Below are 24,046 nucleotides of genomic sequence, written 5' to 3'. Positions count from 1 at the left end.
ACACCCTGGCCCCCCAGGCATGGCTGGGCACTCACGTTCACCTGTGAATCCCCAAGGCCATGCACAGGCCCAGCACATTAAATGTTCCATTTCAAACCATCACTACTACCAATAAAAAGCTCACTCCACATTACTATCTAGTTGGAGAATGTAATTCTTAGATGCAAAGTCCACTTCTCCATAAGCGGACACCATAGAAGATGGTGACATAAAAGAAATGAACCATATTCCTTCTAACTTCCTGCAAAGCCACCAAACAATTGTGAGAACAAGTAGCTGAGGTGTCATTACCCAAGTAACAAAGCAATGTCCAACGTCCTCTGGCAACTGCTCATATTTTTCCAGCTCTTTAAGGAATATGCTGCAGAGAGTAAAAATGGTATCATATTATTAAGACGTTTTAAAGCACTTTACTAGTGAGATAAGCCAGAAATCAGAGCATGCCAAGCATACCGTTTCAATCAAGTGCAGTGAAAAATCTGTGCCCTCTAGATTTTAAAGATTTAACAAAACGTGAAGCTCTTAACTAGACTAAATTATTGTGACTTTCAAATAGCTAACATGTTTGGCCTTCAAACACTTTCTAATACAGACTTTAACCTAGCAGCTTACTTCTGGGTGAGTGCTTTGTTCAGTAGCTACGGATGTTATTCCGCATACAAACAAACACTCAGAAGAAGCCATTTAGATTTCAGCGTGTTTTGCAGGGGTGGGGGCTGGGGAGTGAGGAAGAGTCTGGCAGCTTTGGCCCCAGCATGATCTTTCCACAGGCTACTGGGCTGCACAGATTTCTTCAAAACAAACAAACAAAACACCTTAAAAATAAAACCATGTGCCTCCTATGGCCAATGGACAGCACATTTTATTTTGGTCAGACTACACATCTGCTCTGTCCTCAGTTCCCTCTTCCCTCTTGCTGGAAAAGACCAAACATGGGCCAGCAGCCTCAGAGAACTCTCCTTTAATTCTAAGAAGTAACTGACGTAGCAGCTGGTGACCCAGCTTCAGGGAAGTCAGGGTTCCTCCAAAAACAGTGTTCACACTTTCTCTAATGTTATTGGCAGGAGAGTACACAGAAAAAGCTGGGTCTCCATTAAAACAGTCTCTACAATGTCGGTCTTTTTGACGAAAGCCTGGCAGGCGTTATCCGAGTTTCAACAGAATCATGAAATGGATGCTTAATTTAGTCGGAAGCTTTCATTTCTTGTTATGAAACTTCAGCACAGTGTCTAGATTTCAAGAGTAACCAGCTCTCCAAAGATAAAGCCACTCACTTATTATGAAACTCATAGATTTCCTGCATGTTCCCGAAGATAACAAGCTCTCTGTTTACGATGCCGGCTGGGATCTCCTCCACCCCGCTGGTCATTTCCCACAGGTACGTCTGGCCGGGAGGGAAGCAGAGGAATTACACAAAAACCCGCAGCACACGTCCAAGAAACAGCTACTCCTGACATCTCTGATACATACCCAGGGTTCATGATCACTGAAAAATACATCTGAAGAATGCAACCTCTGACAAAACAACATGAAAAACTTTTTCCCGAAAAAGCCCCCCCCCGGCCCCCCACCGTTGCTATGAGCACTTGAGAGTCATTCCTACGCGCTCCAGTTCAAAACTTTCTATCCCCGCTTCGAGTTTTGGAGTTAACCTACTCTACGAGGTATGACAAGTATTCTTTAAACTACTGAGAGTATGAGTTGCCAGTCATAATTAGTAGGCACATTTCTCTGAAGCTGCTGTAAAATTCTATACAAAGAGAATGTCAGCCAGGCCGTCATGTGATGAACGGAATGAGAGGATTAATGCTGTATCATCTCTGTGATGAGCAAAACACAAGCCTGGAACCTCACAGAAGGGCGGAAACAAGAAAAACAGGCTGCTTAAGCGCACTTAAAATCTCAAAAACAACAAAAAGTGTGATTAAGAATTACCAACAGGTAGGGATAACTAGTACGCTTAGGCAGAATCTAAATAAACAAGCAAAAAAACTTACTTACATCCATACACTCGCGGAGGTCTCTTACGTAGGCCTTTTCAGTTTGAATTAGCTCAGCCATGATGAACCTTCAACAGAGGAAGACAGCGAGGGGCTCAGTTTACAGGCAGGACGCACGCTGATTTTAACTACCTACTTTGGTGGTTTATAAAATAATAAGGCGGTTTTAAAAGCATCAGTCAGTAAGGTGTTCTGGGGAATTAAATCAAGAACAGACAGAACAGTAATAATATGCAGCCACCGATTCAAAGGAAAAACCATTCTGGAAAACAGTCTGTTGAGGTCCCTGCAGGTCAGGGTTCCTCACTCAACACCACCGACATGTGGGGGCAGATAAGGCTCTGCTGGGGGGCTGTCCTGTGCAGTGGAGGACGTCAGCAGCATCCCCGCTCTCCACACACCAGATGCCGTAGCATGCCCCCCTCCCATGGTGTCTCCACACGTGGTGGAATGTCCACCAGCTGAGAACCCCAGGTTTAGGACAATCACGTCTTCAGGAATGTCGAGTATAGTTTACTAACTGGCAACTCTGAAACAGAGCCACCTGTGTTATTTCTCTCATTAGCATAACTTACTGATGACCAATGACACTAAAACAATTTGTCAACCCCGTAGGAAATGGAGGCACAGGGACGAAAACAAGACACGGTTTCTGAAGCAGGTGACAAGGGGACAGTGGAGTCTGGGTTGCAAAAACGACGCATGTTCAGAGCATCACAACGGATTAGTGCCATTTGGTTTCAAAGCACACACAGAAGCGTGTTTGTCCAAGTGACGTTTTCTTCACTTTTTCAACGAATCCCAGCAGATTCTGAGAGACTGGCTTACTCTTTCCTGCGGGCCGACTTCCGTTTCTCTTCGTTAAGCTCGTGAGCAGCATCCCGAAGCTTCACCTCCGACCCAGGGACACTGGCAGGGATTATGTCTAGCTGAAGACTTTTGCTCTGTGGAGGAAGAGAGCCAAGGAACTTCAGTTAATTAAATCCGGGAGGACACGAGGAAGAACACCATGATTTACCCTGTGTGCACAAAGCAATTTACCGATTTGTTGGAATCTGAAGAAATCCCCAGGGCTTTCTCCAAAGAGGTCCTGTACTTCTCCATCCGCAGAGAGAAATCTCTGTACCTCTTATCCACGGCAGTCACACATTTTTTTATCTCTGCTGCATGGGCATGCCCTTTTTCACAAAAGCCATCAGCCAGCTGTATCAATAGCTTCACTCTCTCTTTGGTTTGCTGCAAAAAAACAACAGGAAAGTATTGTGAGGCAAATGAACTCAACTGCCAGAAACCAGAAACATAGTGGCAACTTGCCTACCACTCTGAGCTCGGAACCGGGAAAAACTGCTGGGGACAGAAACTTCCACCAAAGCTCCAAGTCCACCAATTCTTTTCCCTGATCCTAGCTGAGCTACCTTTCCTCAGCTTTCCACAAAGAATGGCAGGTTTATGACCTCGAAAACAACCAGACAAAAATCTAGACTTTCTTTCGACAAGGTCTTCTTCGGGTGGATGCCCAGGAGGTACCCGCTGAAGGAACAAAGGAACAAAGGGACAAAGGAATGCTCACTCAGGCTGTTCCCTCTACGGCCCCTCGAGTCTCCACCACCGAAGGGCTGCACGCATTGGCTACCAAGACACTTCCCTGCTTCCTGCAGGTTTATTCCCTGCGCCCGTCTAGGGCAGCCGTGGTCTGAGATGCTGGCTTTCCTGCCGCGTAGGTAGCAAAGGATCTCCCCAGGGCAGACACTCAACAAAATGCTTGAAGCAACTCCATGTAGCAGATTCATTTCTTCTTCAACTCTCAGTAGAGGTGGAGGAAAATCACTAGTCAGGAAATTATCTTCGTAGAGGTGTTCTAAATGCTCTTCCCTGTTTTAGAACTCCCTCTCAAAAAAAATTGTTTTGTTTGTACATGTACTTAGAGAAGATATTTTAATTAAGTTAAACAGAACTTTCTTACTTTTCTTAAAGTTAAGGATAAGCCTAAAAAACTCATTTAGGATTTATGGCAGTGACTTCACTCAGCTCTGATTTTTCACTACATCCTTTCCCTGTGTTCCGACGACGAGGCTTCCTTCAATGTTCCCACTGGTGCTTCCAATGAGCACAGTTACTTCTCTTGCAGGCAACCTGATTTTCTCCATTAACCTTTATCTAGAGAATCTCTATGCCTAACATTCAGGAAGCTGACTTTAAAAATCCCCAACAGGTGTACGTGAGAGCAGAGGCCTCAAAAAAGAAAAAAAAAAAATCCCCAAAAGGGTAAAGGTCGGAGCTCAAAACCTGGATAAATTATCTTAGTTTATACAGTAAGTCTGAGGCAGAATTCACTAGGGAACCTAGTGAAGCCAGCTGTAAAAATCCTCAGGCTCTGCACAAACACCCCGGACGACTGAGCTACGGCCGAGTGCCTGACTGGCAACAGCGTCCCGCATGCAGGCCCCACACGTGTTCCCTGCCCCGGGGCCCCTCCTGCCTGGAATGCTATTCCCCCAGATGTCTCTGTGGCTCCTTTATGTCTTTGCTTGAGTAAAGGCCACCTTCTCCACAGGCCCTCCCTGACTCCCTTAAAATTGCAACTCCCCCTTCCTGACCAGCTACCCTTACCCTGTCAGCTCTACTCTTTCCCAAGGATCACCTTCCAACAAGGACCCGGTTTACTTATTACCGTTACTGGCTGCCTGTCTCTTGTTTGAATTTAACCACCACAGGCCAGGGATGTTTGTCTGTTTTGCTTACTATCTCACTCACTTCCATGTGCCTGGCATGTAATGGACATTTACCAAATATTTTCTGAGACAATAAGTTAACATTAGATTCTTTGTGCAAGTATGTATATGCCTATAACTTTAATGGGCATGGTAGTTACTCTTAACAGGCATTCATATAATACTTTTCAAAAAACGAGTGAAAACAGAACTCAGATATAATCATGTCTCTGTGAAAAAAATTAACTATTGCAGATTCTATTCAAGCTGTTCATTGGAAAAAATCAGCAGAACTTAAACCATCCTGAAGTTTATAGGGCTTTCATCTGGTATGGAAATGAACTCAAGTAGAGTGAGCTAAAGGGAAAAGATATGTCAACCAAAAAAAATTTCTTTAAAAATTTTATTTATTTATTCGACAGAGATAGAGACAGCCAGGGAGAGAGGGAACACAAGCACGGGGAGTGGGAGAGGAAGAAGCAGGCTCATAGCGGAAGAGCCTGATGTGGGGCTCGATCCCATAATGCTGGGATCACGCCCTGAGCCGAAGGCAGACGCTTAACCGCTGTGCCACCCAGGCGCCCCCCAATTTTTTTTTTTTAAAGAGAAGTAGAGGCAGAGGGGAGGTACAGAGGAAGAAGAGGGAGAGAATCTTAGGCAGACTCCTTGCCCAGCACGAGCCCAATGCGGGGCTTGATCTCAGGACCCTGAGATCATAACCTGAGCCAAAATCAAGCATCAGACGCATAACCGACTGAGCCACCCAGACGCCCCTCAACCAAATCTTTTCACTTATCAACATGACACCTTTCTGGATATGTTAAGACTAATTATAAACCAAATAAAGAAGTCGAAGTTTCAGACTTGGAAGCATAAATTCCAAAAGGGACTTAACTTAGAACCATTATTAAGTTTTAATATCAAAGAGAATTAACAGGAGTATGGCGAGACTGTTAACAAACTGGGTTGCCTAGATAAGGTTACACTGCTGTGTACCCAGACACTAATGTGCTGAGAAGCACAAAGAAGGTTCTGTTGTGACACCCTGGGAGCACTTCTCTTGCCCTGTCACAGCGCCATCCGTGAAGGGTGCTCTGAGTTATGTGTATCCTTAACGAGGCAAGAAAACTTGTTTCATATTGTAAGCACTGGGGTCACAGAGATGAAGATAAAAAAGACAATTCAAAGAGAAAACAAAAACACCAAGAACTGCTAGGAGGATTTCTGCATGATACACATCACAAAACAGACCAGTTGCTACCGTGTAACACCAACAGGCTGATACTGAATAGGACCAGCAGGAAGATGGCCTAGAGAGAGAGCCTGGTGGCCTGCAACTTTATTTAAACAAGAGACGCCAATCAGATAGTCAAGACTTCACCAAGAGGTGTGCCCGGCAAGCCTCTCCCTCAGTCGTGGCCGGCCTCCCTCCCTCCCCGGTGGCTGTCTGCTTTCTCTTATTACTTCGCATGCACCTGCATGTATATTTACCCATTCGTCTTGTTACTGCCTGTTTCTCTAACTGGAAACTGCAGTCCGTGAGCCCAGCATCCAGAGTAGTTCCTGGTATGTGGCAGGGGCTCCATGAATAATGACTGAATGAATAGTGTGATAAAAATTAGGTATGCTGAATCTACTACTCATTCATGAACCTTTTATATCTTGATATATAGTTTTATTTTAATTGGTATTTTTTAAATCCATGCATAGAATTCAAAATTCAAAAGGTAAAAAAGGATACAAAGTGGGAAGTCTCCTTGCCCTGCCTTCCCATGACCTGTCTCAGTGATCAGCTCCCTGTGTTATCATTGCAGAGACGTTTTCAGTACAGAGGGGCGTGCCTGTGTGTGTGTGTTTTTCTCTCTCATTTTGTACCTAAATGCTTGCACACAATAAACCCTGCTCTACACCTAGTACTTTCCACTTACCAGCTCAGTTATCCTTCACCATCAGAACACAAGCAGCATCCTTGTTTTATGTTGAGAGCTAAATAATGTTTCTATAAGCTAATGAGGTTCCACTGATGGGCCCCTCATGTTGCTCCCCCGCTTTTCCCACGACCGGCACAAAACAGGAGAAAATGCACGTGTCTGCGCATGTGCAGAGTCCGCATTTCGGGATGCAGGACTGCGGGGGCGGGCAGTGAGTGCGTCTGTGACGCTGGGAGGTATTACAGTGACACCCGCAGAGGTCACCTCCATTCACCACCCCCTACGACGCAGCTGCAAGCTTTTTGATCTCTACCAATCTCTTGGGTGAAAGCAGAACACGCTGTAGTTCTGATGTATAATTTTATTTTAGGTAAATTTGATAATTTCATATATTTAAAAGCCATTTGTAATTCATTTCCTGTGAGCCCTCTTTAATATCTTTTGTCTATTTTCTTGTTTTGTCTTATTGATTTATAAAAGCTCTTTACAACTGAGAAATGAGCCCCTGGTGATATGAACTGCTTATTTATCTTCTCAGCTTTTTGTCTTTTAGTTACGGTGGACTGCTCTTTAGAAATTTTCACTTTTTTTGTATGTACGTGATTTTTATCGTTCTGTTATGGGCTTGGGTTTTGCGTCGTGTTATTTCTTCTAGTCGGTCAGGTTTTCATTGCTGATACTTGAATCAGGTGGGAAACTGAAACCAACTCAATTTTTCTCCAGAAGGCTACTCAACACTATGAAGAAAACTTTCTACATCTTTAAAAATGAAGTATTATACAGGTTTTCATTATTATTATTTCTAGAGACTGTTACAAAAGATTTTTATTTTAAAAGAATATAAATGTTACAATTTGAACAACCTCATCAGTAGGCATAATCAGGGGCTAGTAGAATAATAAAAGCAAGCAGAATTCCCGAGTCCACATGCTCAGTAAAGGATCTTTACTCACCACCTTCTTAGGTAAGTGGGAACCTAGGAAGGATGCACATTCAATGGTCTTAGGCACTGTCTGGCAAATTAAGGCGTCTGGCACTGGGGACACGGGCGATCAGGAAATGTGCGGTAAGGAGATGGCAGAGTTCTGCAAGTCCCCGGCAGTGGATTTCTGACTCACAGTGTGCTTACATAAAAATCACCTGGGACCTTGTTTAAATTTGCTCATCTTCAGGTCTCACTCCTAAACAGCTTAAGTCACTAAGTCTCAAATAAGGACAGAAATGGGCTTTTAAATAAACACTTATGACCTGGATGATGCCTGCAAAGCACTCTGAGAAATTACTACATTAAGAGTTGCAAAGGAATGCAATGGAGTCACAGGTCAGATAGTAACCAAAAGGCTTTATTTCCATTACAATAAAGATGTTACAGTAGTAACCTCTGTAACAACTGAACTGGAAGACTGTCATGTCAAAACAAAAAATTCTCTGCATAACAAAAGAAAAATGGTTTCTTAGAAGAAACTATGATGGGGACAGAAGGCAAGCAACATCTCCAAGCCCCAGAGCAGGCACTATCTAGTTAAAACAAAGGCAGCCAGAAACCAAAGGGGAAAAATGGTAAGAAAAAAAGGGAGGTGTTCTTTTCAAAATTTACCAGTTCCTCTTGGCAAAACTGACTCGATATATTCAGTGAAAGAGAGCTCTGTATATCTGGGAAACAGCAAGGTCAGATATTACCTGTGATTTTAGATGCTTATTATATGCCCGTCACTGTCCATTCTTTAATAACCACACCCCAAATTTGAGAAGGGAAACTCAGGAATAAAAAATCCCTTTGTATACACCCCACTGGTGGAACACAGCTGCCATGCTAGCGCACTGTAGACAGTGACATTCACATCATATTCTGTGTGCATGGCGCCCCCTGGGGTTGTGCAGTGACAGGGCTGTTTGCTGTGCATAATGACCTGCAGAGGGCAGCATTAATGGAGATGTAAGTTAGTGAAAAGGAACAAATCTTAAATCTACCTCAGAATGGTACCTTAGGCATTTTCTTAATACCTCTATAATCAAAGGCTATTCAAAGAAACAAAGATCATATAATGCACACAACTGTAATTTATTATCCAACTATTAAGAAAAACAAGAATTATACAGCCAAAGGGGTGCTGTATCTAGGAAGCAAAAGGCACAATGCTTACCTGCAGAGGCAGGCAGGTCAGCTCTCCTCAGATGAGTGGGCGGGTGTCCTCCTCTGGGTGCTCATGGCCCCTCTGGGTATGGCTGTCATTGCCTGACTGCCTGACCCCAGCCCCCAAATGCTCACAGTGCCCCCCACCGCCAGTGCCAGCTCTCACCGAGCCCCGCAGGGGTCAGTCTGTCTGTAGCCGCACTTGACTGTGTGCTCTTTCAGAGCAAAGACCAGGGGCTCCCAGAGCCCAGCACCCCGAGGGTGAAGGGAAGGAAATAAACTTACATCTTGTGGGCAGGCAGGAGGAGAGAGCAATGAAGAATAGCAGGAGGAGTCAGAAACAGTTACAGAAAACATAAAGTACAAATAAACATAATACAAAGTAAATGTTGCCACTCTAGAGGATTTTAAAATTTCTCATTGACAGTTTTCAAAGCCACCTTAAGGCCCACACAAGAAAATCAATTTTTTTCTTTACTTTGTGGGAATACTTTTTAACTAAAAATACTATCCAGTTGATCATTTATTTCTATTAAATTTGAATTTCCAGCTTTAAAAAAAAAAAACCCCAAATCTATCCTCAAAAACAGAGGCCCTTCTGAAAATATTACAAAGAATGTATATTCAAGAACTTTGAAAAACCACAGGTTGAAAAGGAAACTCTAAAAATCTTAAAATTGTTTTGAGGTAAAAGAATTAGCCTCTGTGAGTATACACTTTAAGTGGGAAAACATTCGTGGCAGTGTGTGGAATCTTACAGATTTGCTTAAAAATTCATATTTACTCACATATATTACATATGTCAAGTATTTAATTCTACTTTGCTTTTCAGGAGGAAACTGAAGATGTCTCCACTTGCATAAGCCTATGAACAACCACTACAAGAGAGCGCTGAGGGGAACTCTGCCAGCCGTACCCCAGACCGCTTTCCAACAGGACTGGGTGGGGTGTGAGCAGGGCTGCGGTAGCAAGTGTCACCGGCCAGCGACCAGGCAAGGAAGCATCCTCAGAACACACCCAAGCCAAGTCAGTAACACCAAACAGTGTTTCCTACAAATAACAAGTACTCAGAAAAGACCTCGAAAAAGAAAACAAACAAAAAATGATGAAAAGGACAAAAGGTATTTGCTGAAATCAGAGGACCCAAAGGAAACAGCACATAAAAGGAGGGTCAGCTGAGGGGAAGTGTGAAAGGCAGAATGAAGTATCACCTAGACTAATGTGTGACGAGCCACTGGGGTCCCTCTGTTTCTCCAATTCTGGATAAGGTGTTTAACTGACTTTTTTTTTTTTTTTTTTGAGAATTACCTTATGTGCATGATTTTTTTTGAGAATTACCTTATGTGCTAGATTATTCTGGAAAACCCTGCCGTATGTATAGGCAACTGAACAGACGTCTGCTCCCAGCGTGAACCCACCTTTGCAGTGATCTGAAACTCCTCGTGCTCTTTCAGTAGCTCTTGTGTGTGCTGTATACTTGAGCCCGTGGAGGTATGAGTGGAAAGGTAGAACTCCCCGTTGTCATGGATCCATTCTAAAGCCTGGAGAGGGAAGGAATGGAGACGTTCACGGCTGAGCCCTGGTAAAGGAAGCCCCACTCCCTGCGTAGTGCACGCAGATGTGAAGTCACAAGCCACAGCTGGCACACATCTAGAACTGCTTCCTCAAGGACAGAGGAGCTTCTGAAGGAAGTATCGTAATTCTAAAAGTAAAAGGAAAAAAACCTGACATTCTAGAAAGTTGTAACCACATCACTTATATCACAATGATTAAATAGTTCAAGAGGTTCATACAGCCATGAAATACAATCCCAATAGAAGAAGCTACAACTAAGATCCTTTTTCAAGGATACTGAGAAGGTGTGGATGAAGGGATGATCTGAGACCCCTACACACTGCTAAATGTTCAGGCCTTTCTTCCTGTTCCTGCCTTCAGTGAGTACCCGTGTGATCCACCACACCTGCTTTTTGGGGGCTCCCGTCCCATGATGCACAAATGCGCCACTGGGGAGACGCTGGCAGAGGACGTGCCTTAATGCCTGTGGCTGCAGGGGAGAGGTGAGCGCACCTGAGAGGAACGGGGCCAGCGAGGTTCAGACTGCAGTGACCCGGTTCTAATGCGTATGCTGTTTCATGCCCTTAGATGAAAGCTGTTTCCTGACTTCTGTTTCCATATAACTAAGTGAAATCAGACTTACTCAACTATATGCATCTAAACACTGTGGGAAAGAAGCATAAACATGTAGAGGCTTTTATATTTGTCGTTTGTAATCTCTGGGTCATCCACTGTGCTTTGCTAGTCTTAAAGCAGAAACGTCGCTGTGTCTATTAGATACGTGACAGCATTTACAGCATTTCAGAAGGAAATGTGACAAGGAAACCACGACCCGGACAGATTACTGACCATGCAGCTGCCTGCATGGGAATTACAGCTGTTATGCCTGAGCACGGCTCTCCCACCCCCGGGACCATGTTAGCATGCTGCTGATTTGAGGTAGAAATCGACGCTTGTCAGTTCAAATGTCCCAGGCTTTTCCATGCTTACAGCACACTGTCCCTGTGGGGAGTCAGGTGCTACCTGCGGCACTGGGGATCCAGCAGAGCTTTGGCCCTGCCCCTCTAGACTGGGCAGGAGGAGGGAGATGAAGAAAGATGCACAAAGACAAGCGTGGGCAGGGACACCATGCTTAGAACGGGAGGTCAGCAGAGGCAGCATCTAAGCTGGGAGAGGCTGGCTGGGAAGCAAAGGGCTCGGAAGAATGGGCACAAGCTCAGCAGGCAGAGGGGAACGCACCATGGCCACAGGCTGCCGAGCGGGTCCCACTGCGGAGGCTTGAGGTGAGGCTGGGGAGAGGCTGGGGAGGGCAGGAGGGCCCAGGAGCTCACAAGCACAGCCTGGACTTTTCTGTGAAAGCTAATGGGGCTGCCGTGTGGAAAAGGAATTGCCGTATACAGCGAGTGGAAGAAGTAACATTGGTCAGCAAACTGGGTCAAAGATTTAGGCAGGACACGGCTGGAGTTTCTACAGCATGATGGCTCTGGATGTGAAGGGGAAGGCAGCTCTGACACGTGTGGGAGGTCTGCCCCTATAGGACACACAAGGAAGTGTAGGTGGGGAAACTGAGGACAGAAAGGAAGCAGGAGCTATACACCCTGCAAAATGAGGGGCCCTGGTGGACACACCCATATAAGATGAGGAGGTCTGGGGGATACCCACATAAGAGGAGGAGGGGGGGACAGAGCTTCATGAGTCCAGTTCTGCTCTCAGTAAAGCCAAAGTGGAGACACCAAGGAGGCAGCTGGGATTCCTGAGTCTGCAGACCCCAAGTGGAGGTCAGAGCTGGGAGGTACCAGCAGAGGAGGTAAGAAGATAGGAAAGAGAAACAAGAGCCAGCCCCAGACTGAGCCTGGGAGGATGCCAGCATTCAGCTGCGGAGAGCCTGGGAAGAGCGCCGAGGAGGCCGGAGGCACCCACGGAAGCCTGAGGGCCGGAACCCACCCAGGGCTGGGGCTGAAATCACCTCACCGCGTTCCCACCAGTTAAGCTCAGGGTGCCGTCCTGCAGACCACATATCAGGAGGGGCCTCAAGGACTGGGGTTATAAACAATCCACTTCCCTACAAGACTGTGAGCACAGAACAGAACATTTTTGGCAAATGAGCTGACTTTAGGAAAAAGCAACAACACATTCCACTATTTTTCTCCATTAAAATAATTATTTACAATTGTGTCTTCTGTAGCTGAATGACCGCCTGTCTTTCAAGAGAGAAACAATAAAGAAAGATATATGAGAAAAGATTATGAGACAATCTCTAATTAGAAACAAAACCAGGTCCCCATGAATCTGAAATATGGTTGAACTACCATTAAATAAAATGTAATTTAAACACTAAAAACACCGCTTGCCACTTCTGTTGGGAATATAACTACCTCTGGTAACATGAGCCAAGATGAGGGAAGGGCCGAGTCAGGCCACCAGGTCTACTGACCAGGAAGTCCAGCTTACCAACCTCTGGGGAACTGAGCCGTTCTGAGCACCTAGCTGCCCACTTGAAACCAACATTGACCAAATCAAAAGAAAAATATGCTCCCTAAGTTGGAAACTGTGTGGAGGAAAATACAATCTTTCTTAAGCTAAAAGATTGAACTGAATGCCTACTCTGTGGCAGGCACAGGTGAAGTTAGAAGACCGTCCATGTCTGATGTGGTCACCAGGGACCCACAGCACTGGAGAGGCCCCAGTGACTCTAAGCTCCCTGACATGCAGGACACAAGATGGCTCACACAGGCGTTCTGAGAACGAGCCTTCTGTCCTCCATGCCCTTCAGGCTCCAAATTCTGGACCCACAACTTATGGATTCCTATGCTACCGTTAAAGCCAAAGAGAAGTGACAGGAATCTTAGTTCAAGTTAGGGGTCAGCCAGACTTTGCCCTAAAACAACCTTCCATGACTAACCATACCGGCAGAAGCACTTATACCAAAATGACATCGGAAGATAGAAACTCTATACATATCTTTTTATTTAATTTTTTTAAGTAGGCTCCACACCCAACATGGGGCTTGAACTCATGACTGTGAGATCAGGAGTACCATGCGCTACTAAGTGAGCCAGCCCAGTGCCCCCTAAACATATCCTCTTGATGTCTCTGCATTAGTCAACTGCACGAACATTTTTTTATCATATTAAATTCTTAGAAATTTTGTCACACTTCTTACGTAATTTTAGCTTAATTTATCTGAAGAACAAAATTTTATCTTGAAAATATAATTATAGCAAAAAAAAAAAAAACCAAAAAACAAAAAAAAACACCCACTGCAGTATTTATACAAGTACAGAACCTAGATTCCGCACTGGCTTTTGAATCATCCTCACAATCAGGACTTGTACCTGGTGGTCTTAAATACAAGGTAACAGCAGCAGAGGCGGGCTGTGTGGCATACTTGCTGAGCTTGCTGAGGATCCAAATTACACTTTTATGGGGTGTGGGTTTTCTTTTCACAACAAATTTATTTAAAAGGCGTGACTGTTTTGATCATTTGAAAGTGGTTTTCAAAATGGCTGCCATGTCAAGAGCTGCAGAGGCTGGAGGTCTAAATAGAGGGTGGAGACCACCAGGGGAGAGGGGGTGATTTAATGACTGACCTGCTTGGCACTTCGTTCAAAGACCACATACTGCTGGCATTGGTCTAGCCGTCTCTTTCTCATGGTCCAATAGTGCAATACCCTGTTTTCCCGTTGGAAGAGTTCGTTCAAGATATCTAAGAGGATAAAGACAAAGACATTTGTTGGTGCTTGCAACCAGTGAAAACACTGCAAAATCCCATTCAGTGTTATTTAAAAACTATGTAAATGTCAATGCAAGATAGAGAATTAAATTAAGAGCTACAGGGCTTGCTTGCCCAATATTCTCAGTGAGCATGTCCACAGACCTCTCCTTCTGCTCTTATTTCAATTTGTTATCTTATGATTGAGGTCACTGGAAACTGAAGACCGGCCTCCAATATCTTGGGTTAGGTGGATGAGTGGGATAAGCTATTGCATCCCCTACTGGGGCAATCTGACAATGGCTGAAAAACTTCAGTATTAGGTACTTTGTTCAACAACATTAAAACCTTCCTGCAGAAGGAATTTAGTTTAAAGGATATATGTCAAAATGGTGAAGTACTAGAAGAAAACAGTTTTGTTTTCTTTTTTTTCCTTTTCTTTTCTTTCTCTCTCTCTCTCTCTCCCCCTCCCTCCCTCTCTTTCTTTTTTCAAAGATAAAAACAAAAACATAAACCAGTAGGAAAAGCAGGGACATGAAGTAGAGAAGCATGGAGCCAGAAAGGCCAAAAAACCCTGATTACATAAAGATTGTAAATGTCATAACCAAACAAAAGCCACCATGAAAATACAGCATCAATAAAAAGCTAGTTAAAATTATTGGGAAAATATAAGACACAGACCAAATGTACTTACTATTCAATAGAAAAAAGATGAACAGTCCATTATAAAAATGAGCAAAGCATATAAAGATTTTATTTATTTGAGAGAGAGAGAGAGAGAGAGAGAGAGTGCGCGCACACGTGCACGCTCGCACAAGCTTGGGGGAGGGGTAGAGGGAGAAGCAGACTCCCCAGCTGAGCAGAGAGCCTGTTGCAGGGCTTGATCCCAGGACCCTGAGATCATGATCTGAGCCGAAGGCAGATGCTTCATCGACTGAGCCAGCCAGGTGCCCCAAAAGAGGACTAAGATGAATTATTAAGTGAAAGAAGCAAATTGCAGCAAAAAAACAGTCCCATTTTGGTAAAAAAATAAAAATGCGGGATGAGTAAGTGAAGTGGGAATCCACGTGTGTTTTTCTCTATATATTTATGTTCATGTTCATTGACAGATACACAAAAAAAGTCTTGACAGTGGTGACCGCTGGCAAAGGAATTAGGTAATTTATATACATTTGTACACTTAAAATCTTTTGTACACTAAGTCTGTTTTACTCTAGAAGTTTATAAAATACACGAGAAACTTTGGAAGAAGATTCTAGAGACTGAAACTGCAAAATAAATAAATGGTATCTAGATTATAACTTCATTAATACTGGGAAACCTTAAAAATATTAAGTCTTCCACAAATATTTACCGGGGTCCTGACAGGCTGAGAAACGTGAACCTGTGAGCAGGATTTACGCAATAGCTCAGTTGTCATGCTCCATTATCTCTACTGAGAAAGTAAACTCATGTAGTGATACAAACTAAGACTTTGAAATTTGAAGCCAGTCAAAAAATTAAGCTACCGTTTAAATGAAAATACCACACGTGAAAATTAACATGAGCCAATGGGTCTTTTCCAGTCTCTTCTTTCTATAGTCCCTGCCTGAAGCCTGACCGCTTTGGGGCAAGTAAGCCCCCCCACCCCGGAATGGGATGGGAGGCCACGTGGGGCTTCCTCATGCCCCTAAAGGACTGTCTGGGGTCCTGGGGTGCTGTCTCTTCCGGCACCATCACCTGACATGGATTTATTGCACTGTCCCACACATCAATCTTCCGTCCCCAAGTACTCGAAGACAGAAACAGGACCCTTTGTTTTCAACTCTCTGTAGCATCCAGAATGATGATAAACAGCAGCAAATGCACAGTGACTATCTAGTAAGTGTGCCCGTGGAACACACTCCTCTCACACACACACACACCCATCGAACTGGTACAACCTAGTAAGGATCATAACATCTTTGATCAGAGAAAGCAGAGTACGACCAACGATCAAAGGCAACATTGAAGGATGAGAGAAAGGCAATGATTTGTATATGAAATGAGCCAAACGAATGGATTACCAATGCAAGTAACTTGCTGGCAATGAAGACTTGCTCCTGCTGAAAAATGGTTGTGTTAGTCATTCACTTTCCCAAGACAGAAGCCCACCAATAATAAATATGCATCTCATCTGTGGAGCGTCGAGGACTCTACATGTGGTAGACCATGTTTCTGTGACTCCTCTAACAGATGAATCCAGATGAACAGGAGAATATAACGTACAAAGTTTCTGCCAATCATATGGGTTTAAAGAGTGAGACGAATCATTTGTTAACAGATTATGGCAACTTTTTCCCTATGAAACCCAACTGTGAGCGTGGGCTGTGGGGCCCCAGGTTCCTCATCTGTTTACTGCCGGCCTCTGAAGCTCACGGTGAGGACAGCACGTGGCTCAATGTCAAGACTGTTTCAAACTCTTAATCATTTTCTGAGGCTCTATTTCCATGTCATTTTAATTGAATTTGTAAAAATAACTATGGTTAAATCTAAGTTTTAAGTTAGAGAACACCTGAATGTATTCTCATTGTAAAGTATTCAATCAGAATTTTAGAGTAAAAACCATCAGTCCCCCTCACTTCTATCCATACCAAACCTATTAACAGTGTAGTATCAAATTTTCTCAGATCAGTTTCTATGCATTTACATTATATATATGCATATATAAAAACATGACTTTACAGATTTTTACACTCAAATGATACCAAAATGTATGATATTTGGCAATCTGATTTTATTAATGCTTTAAGTACATAAAATCGATAATACCTTCCAGCAATGATTTTGGTATATAATTTCTTGATTTGAACTTTTAAAAATATTTTGACTCTAGATAAATTCTGGTTTTCCTTTTTCTCCAATTTACAATATTTTCACTTGCTTGAACAAAATAGTCTATGCTAATAAATATCATGCTGCATTTTCTGCCTGCTTATATCTTCAACTTTATTCAACAAAGTATCAATCTATATCATTTGCTTCATATTTTATTATTAAACAAAGATAATTGGCGAGAACCTTAATAATATGAAACGGACATTTAAAATGAAGTCCTGGGTCTCAAGATCTTAGAACACATCTTGCCAAACTCCTTGAACTGCTTGCCAGTAAAATGACTCATAGCTGTACTCACTTTTTACTTGTTGTTCAGGGGCTTTGATATGTGTCACCATTCCTGGCATGTTCACACTGTTCCTGTGCAGGTATTTCAGGAAGACATCTGCGTTCCTTCTAGCAAGTGTGCAAGCCTGAGATACACGGAGGGCAACACGTTGTTAATGTGACTTAGATAAACATGTATTTTGAGTACATATGGATGACAACATCATACAGCTCTAACACTTCTTTACCTAAAACATTCGTCAGGCCAACCTGTGGTTTGGAGAATACATAGATTACATCCTATTTCAATAAAAAAAAAAATCTGTCTTGGAGCTCTTGCTCTGAGGAAGCCAGCCGCTGCGTTGAGCGCCGCCCTACGGAGAGGCGTATGGGGCAGGGGACTGAGAGTGGCCGCTGGCCTGCAGCGAGAGGAGGTGGAGGCCTTCTCCTGCCGACCCTCGAAATGACCATATCTCCCAGCCAACACCCTAACTGCAGCCTTGGGAGAAACCTTGAGTCAGAGCACCCAGCTAAGCTGTGCCCAGATTTCTGAAAAGGGCAGACAGTATTTTCAGCTTTCTAAGTCATACATTCTCTAGCTCCCTACTGAAAGCATTGAACCCAGCCACTGTGGAGGAAAGCAGCCACAGGCAACACGGAGGTTAGTGAGAGTGGACGGACTTAGCTCTTGGATGCTTAGACTGCCAAGCCCTTGTTTGAACCATCGAGTTTTGGGATGGTTTGTTTTGTGGTGTTACTGTGGTAATAGATGACTGATGGATTCCACATTTACAAACAAAGTAAATACTTTCATTAATATATTAAAAAAAAACAAGAGGAAAAATACCCTTAATTATATTTGAGTTGGAAATATCTTATCCATTTCCTGTCTCAGCTCTGGAATTACTCTTTCTTCCAGAAGCTCTGTCTCCTTCTTCTGATACATGGTATTTAGACCACAATCTGGACAAGACACAGGGAGCTCATTATTACTGGCTGGTTAGTTTCTGGGCCTTTGCAGTAGTAGATGGAGCTAGGACACTTTTTAATTAAGAGAAGAACGTATCATGAGTCTCCACAGATCAGCCTGAAGTCGGCTGCATTCCAAATAGCGAGGAAGTGGCTGCAGATGACCGGGGTTATGGTAGGAGGATGTAGAGCCAACCTGATGGAAGGAGGTTCCACGAATGGCACGAGTATAAAAAGATAAATGACTGTAATTGATCAAAACACACCAAGTATCTTAAAACCCATGAAGATAGTACAAAAACTAATCCTATGTCGAGGTTGCTAGGGCAACAGCTCATTATTCTGAAAATGATTAAGCAAATGGAAAGATTCAAGCACTTAGCCTGCCTTTTCTGGACAAACTCTATTTGAGAGTCACCAAATAGCTAAGGAGGGAATAATTGTAGCGAATCAAGGCAGAAGGAATGATGGAATCTCACCACTGTATAACTCCTGATGAAGCATTATCACCACAGGGCACTAACCCATCAGGTAAAAGGCAGACAGAGAAGCACATCAGGGGTGAAGTGGACTCACACGTCTGAAGCACTGGTCAGCCCTCCCAACACACAGACACAGAGAGAAGCAGACCTGATGTGCCTCCTGATGGAATGCCAGGTATGCTGAGTGCACACACACACACTCACATTCAAACCTGAATCTAATGAGGCTCTCAACATAACACACTCAGGGAATCCAGGATGGTGCAAAATGACTCCACAGAATGCAATATGGAAATCCAGAGCGAGAGAAATCCCACGGTGTGAGTAACTTACTTCTTCAGCTAATAAATAGTAATAAAAGGGAGGGATGGTGTTAGATTGAAAGAGATTTAAGAGACATGCCAACAAAGCCAATGTGTGGACTTGTTCGAATCCTAATTAAAACCACATATAAAAGGCAATATATGTCAATCAGAGAAATTTGAACACTGTTGCATTTTGTATAAAATAAGAGATACTGTTAATTTTCAGGATCTGATCATGGTATTGCAGTTACATTTTAGAAAGGCAGAATTTAATGTTTAGATATGTATTGAAGAATTTACAAATAAAATGGTATAATATCCAGAATTTAAAGTAACCCAGGGAAGGTGGGCATAGGCCCATGTGCTGATAATTACTGACGCTGGGTGAGAAGTACATAGGAGTTTGTTACCTGTTCTATTTTTGTATCTATCTTTAAACTTCCATAATGAAAAGTTTAAAGATAAACAATACACACACTACTGAAGCTACTTGGGTGAGGGAATCTGAATAGGCCAGTGATTATTTTTGTTTTATAATTTTACCTAAGTATCTATCTTAATTATACTAAGTAGTATTTAATTCTGCTTTATTCTAAATGGAGTGCAGAGAAAGAGAGGCAAATTATGAGGATTCCAATGGAAACATCCTCACAGTGGCGGGCATTTAATAAATGTAACGAGCAAGGACAGGAAAGGCCAGGGCTTTCAAGCCCCGTTTGAAATGGTTCAGCTGGAGGCTGAGGGAGTCACCACTGTTTTCCCACCCTGATCTGCTAAAAACAAAGTCATGTGATAGAAGCTCAAAATAAATGACCAGATAGAATTTTCAAAGAGTTACAATCTGTTCTCCCAGACTAAACAGTAACTCTGTTGGGACAGACATCACCTTCAGAATGGAAACAGAAATTATTAAATGGGGTCAGAGGGGTCAGGATGGCAAAGCAAAACTCAATAAAGTGACAATGAAAAGCACACACCACACCTATTTTTAACAGGTCTGAGCGGCAACAGGCAGAGTCTCAGAAGATCTTCCTCGAGAGTGAAAGAATGCATCACAGAAACATGGAAATGCTGCCAAATGTTGGAAGAACTTTTTAGAACATTTGAGTGATTTAGGCATGAATATGTGCGCGTGCGCGCGCGCGCACACACACACACACACACACACACACACACACAGAGGCCGCTAGAGAAATTCCTCATTTAAAGCTTCTCAGAGGTCAAACATCCAGCCTGGCCTAAATGGGATTAAATTTCTTTTGCAGGAAACACTTGCTGAACGAGTATTAGTAACTAATCCTGTGAACCACAAGGGTGTTCCTGCTTTGTGTCTACTCTGCACTGGGTTTGGTCTTTATTCCTAAATAGGCTAAATTTCCAAAGGAAGATTATTTTAAGCTATAAGCATTTCTTTCTCATCGAATCAACCAGTCTCTCTGCTCAGAATCATCTGGTGTTCTGACTTCCACCCATGCTTTACTCACAGGTTTCCAGGTTTTTGGAAAACCAGAGAGTGTGAATCAAAAATAAAGATTTTAGGACTTTCTCTGACCAACTAGCCCTGTGCTGATGCAATGTCACACAGGGGAGAGCTGCAGGTGTGGGAGGCCCCCCGGGACGTGGAGGTGGCCACACGCACCTGGTGCATGGGAACATCTGTGGTTCTCTGACAGGGACCCTGCCATCTTCAGGCGGACCCCCTTGCATTTGTGTCCCCTGTTCAGGGAGGCACCAGCACCCCAAAGGGCCAGCTCTGTACCTTCAGGAAGGCTTCCTTTTGCTCCAGATGCTTGCTGATCATTGGGGTGACGTGGTCCGTCTCCGAGTTGGGGCCCAGCTTGTCGGCTCCTCCGCACCAGTCCTCTTCTCTCTTGTACTCTTGCTCCAGGCTCTCAAGGACACTGCAGACCTGTGAGCAGAAGAGTGGCAGGCTCAGAGCAGCCAGTCGGCGTCGGATGGCACAGAGCCGCATCTCTGGCAAGTGTGGTCGGTCAGGCTCTAGGGGTAAAGGTGCAAGCCTGGGGACCAAGCCCATCAGAAGGAACCATGGGCTCCGTCTTATGTGAGGACAAATGCAGGGGTCCAAGTCAGCAGGCCTTTCAGAACAAGGACCAAATAAAAATGGAATTTCTGGTCTGTCTCTGGTGTGTTTCAGGCTATTCATTTAAATGAGAGGAAAACGGAGGTCTTCTCAGCACCTTTCCAACTTAGGACTCTTTGATTCCTAAGGTACATGATAATCCTTCTACTTCTAGAATGCTTTTCTCTGCCTGCAGTTGAACTGACTGGCTCAGTAATGACTAAGGAGTTAATGACAGAGCTGTCCAATAAAACTGAGCTCAACATGAAAGGCTGGTCAGGGGCCCAAGGCCTAGAACCTGCCTCCTCACCTGCTCTGAGGTTTTGTAGAAGGCGACAGATGCGTTCACCAGCTTGAGGCGGTCCTCCATCTTGAGCATGAGCTGCTGCCAGTGGGAGGCCACTTTCTCGGCACAGTCCCGGATCATGTCCATGTCATAGTGATTGGCCTGCAGCATGGCTTCTGCCTTCTGCTGCACCTGCAGGGCGCTCTGATGCGTTTTCTAAGGAAAGAGAAAGGGGAGGGGAAGCTTGTGTAACTGGGCTGCCACGCGTTTACTGGAAAGGAACCGGGAAGGCTGCCGTGGTGCTGCTCCGCCTGCTTTCATAGAAACAACGTCACTTAATGCTCATTAGGACACTTCCACAAACACAGCGGACCGTTCAGTTAAAAAAAAAAAAAAAGTTTTCATGCCTAGCAACTAGTGTGTTTATATTTAAATTACCTAATGAAGGATGAAATGCATTAAGACATTCCAGAATGGGTCCCAGTTGCGGGGTTCTCAGCTTGAGAAATAGCAGGGAAAAACCTTAATAGCCAATATTCTAAAAAAACAGTTGAAATGTTGCAAGTTTATTCTTCCTATTGATCCTCCTTATAATAGAAGCTAGAGGCACATGAACTCATGGAGAAAAAGGTGACCACACTGAATGCCTTTTTCATTTTTACCTTAAACTTTAGACTTGAGTAAAAAGTTTTCAAAAACTATTGACTTTAAAAAAGAGAGAGAAACATAATTCAAAGGTAGAAATGAGCCAAGTGTATTATCTGGAGGCTCATGCCATATTAAAGTATCAAAATAACACCAGAAATCCAGTAGGAATTCCTGCTCGTGTATGTTCGCTAGAAGATGCCATAAGGGGCTGACAGGTCGGGTTCACCCAACGAAGAATCAGAACACAGGACAGCATAGCAGTTAGGGGGACGTGGCTCTCTGCGGACAAGGATTTTTTTTTTTCTTTTTTTAAACCACAGCAAAAGTCTGTATTTCACTGAAAAGGCACTAAAGGACCCCATAAAAGACTATACGCAATATAGCCAACCCTACCCTTCACTGAGACACACTAACATGTATTAGCAATTTAATTATTAGAAATCATTAGGTACCACGTACAATTTTCAAAAGATGCCCAGAGTCTGGGCTTCAGGAAGAAGGGTTCATATGTGTCTGTTGGTGCTGAGTAGTTGAAAATATGTCAATCTCGAGAATAAATTAACAGTATTTTTCTGTGGCTTTCTTCTCTATGTAACTAGAGCAGGAAACGAGTTTTCTCTTCTTCCCATGAGTGTACCTCGAGACTACCTACCATAATTAACTCCCCTTTACCCCCAAAACCTCCATGAATAATTAACTCATATGCTGTGAAAGTGAATCTGAGTGGGCTCAGAACTGGCCTGGCACTGACCCCACGAAGGTGAGGAACGCTGCTTTTAACCAGTGTCAGAGGAGTTCTGTGGATAGTGCTGGTTACTGGTGATTTGCACGTGGTCTGCGTGAGCCGCCCATGGTGCTCTGCTCTGCCCAGGAGTGTGTGTACAAGATCAGCAAAATATAAAGCCTGTTAGCCCAGACTCCGACTCGGGTTCTCATGTGCAGGCGCTCCTGACCGTGGGGGGTGCGTGCTGCCAGGGCCCTCACGGCAGGAGGACAGCAGGAGCCTCCTGGCCTCTGGGGCAGTGCTGCGAGGTCCGCAGGCTGGCACACGCCTCCTCCCCTCACTGCAGTCACCAGCCCTTTTCCTTCCCCTGAGATACACTGTAGATGTATCAGCATCATCACTCTGGGTCCTGCTGAACCCCACTGGGCTTGGGCTCAGTCCCCGTGAGGGGGCTCAGCAGACGTGTCCCGAGGTGGGAAGCGGGCTGGTGTCCCTACCTCGATGGCGTGCTGGAACTGTTCATGCTCCCTCTGCAGCTGCTCTGCCTCTTGTAACGAGCTGGCCGTGATGAGGCCAGCGTTCAGCATCGACTCTCCATTGCGGATCCAGCCCAGCACCTGAAACAGGAAACAGGGACCTCCAAGCATTGGCTCTCCACAGGGGATCCACCTGTGGGCCGGCAGGGACACAAGTCAAGTGGGCAAGGCAGTCAAGCCGCTCGCACCAGCTGTGAGGCACTTATGATCCCACTGCCAACAGCCTAATGTCCTACCACGGTATCTGATCCTAAGTGCTGCATTTTAAAAATTAATTCAGTTATTTTATACCTTCAAATGGGTGCTGAAAGGTGGGGAGTCCAGCGGATTGTTATTACTACTCCACGGATCAAAACAGATTAAGAATCACCTATTAGAACATCTAATGCCACAAATAATTCCCTGATAATGGGGCGCCTGGGTGGCTCAGTCAGTGAAGCATCTGCCTTCAACTCTGGTCATGATCCTGGGGTCCTGGGATTGAGCCCCACATCGGGCTCCCACTCAGCGGGGAGTCTGCTTCTCCCTCTCCCTCTGCCCCCCCAATCTCTCTCTCAAGTAAATAAATAAAATCTTTAACAAGAAACAAATAATTCCCTGATAAGTATTTTTCATTCCTTTTTTCTTAATAAACATGTAAAATTAGCAAACTGCTTGGTAAGGAACTATTTTATTTCACCAACATATTTTCCCATTTAATGCCAGTGTTAAACGGCCACTAACCGAAGAGCGGATTCAGCGGTGCTACAAGGCTCGGGGTCGCCCCCCGAGGTTCTCAGCAACACACACAAATAAGAGCATTCCTACTGTGGAAGCCCCAGGACTGTGGAAGGTCACTGTGGGGGGTTATT

At 44.1% G+C, this 24,046-nt stretch overlaps 1 protein-coding gene across 4 annotated transcripts in view; it reads right to left on the bottom strand.

Moving 5' to 3' along the window:
- The window catches only part of TRIO (trio Rho guanine nucleotide exchange factor), a 347,980-nt gene that overhangs the window by 102,885 nt on the left and 221,049 nt on the right, over positions 1 to 24,046 (bottom strand). For all 4 annotated transcript variants that reach the window (XM_026506706.4, XM_044386996.3, XM_044386995.3 and 1 more), the window contains exons 16-26: positions 23,157 to 23,276; positions 21,312 to 21,503; positions 20,681 to 20,830; positions 17,197 to 17,311; positions 13,921 to 14,036; positions 10,195 to 10,317; positions 3,042 to 3,236; positions 2,829 to 2,944; positions 2,002 to 2,068; positions 1,275 to 1,384; positions 292 to 361 (exon numbers count right to left, since the gene is read on the bottom strand). In XM_026506706.4, the coding sequence (XP_026362491.2) occupies positions 292 to 361; positions 1,275 to 1,384; positions 2,002 to 2,068; positions 2,829 to 2,944; positions 3,042 to 3,236; positions 10,195 to 10,317; positions 13,921 to 14,036; positions 17,197 to 17,311; positions 20,681 to 20,830; positions 21,312 to 21,503; positions 23,157 to 23,276 (1,374 nt within the window). The remainder of the gene's footprint in view (positions 1 to 291; positions 362 to 1,274; positions 1,385 to 2,001; positions 2,069 to 2,828; positions 2,945 to 3,041; positions 3,237 to 10,194; positions 10,318 to 13,920; positions 14,037 to 17,196; positions 17,312 to 20,680; positions 20,831 to 21,311; positions 21,504 to 23,156; positions 23,277 to 24,046) is intronic.

Source organism: Ursus arctos, unplaced genomic scaffold (genome assembly GCF_023065955.2).
Source record: "Ursus arctos isolate Adak ecotype North America unplaced genomic scaffold, UrsArc2.0 scaffold_15, whole genome shotgun sequence".
Lineage (NCBI taxonomy): Eukaryota > Metazoa > Chordata > Mammalia > Carnivora > Ursidae > Ursus > Ursus arctos.
The sequence above is the reverse complement of the archived record's forward strand: the minus strand, read 5'-3'. Positions and strand labels throughout refer to the sequence as shown.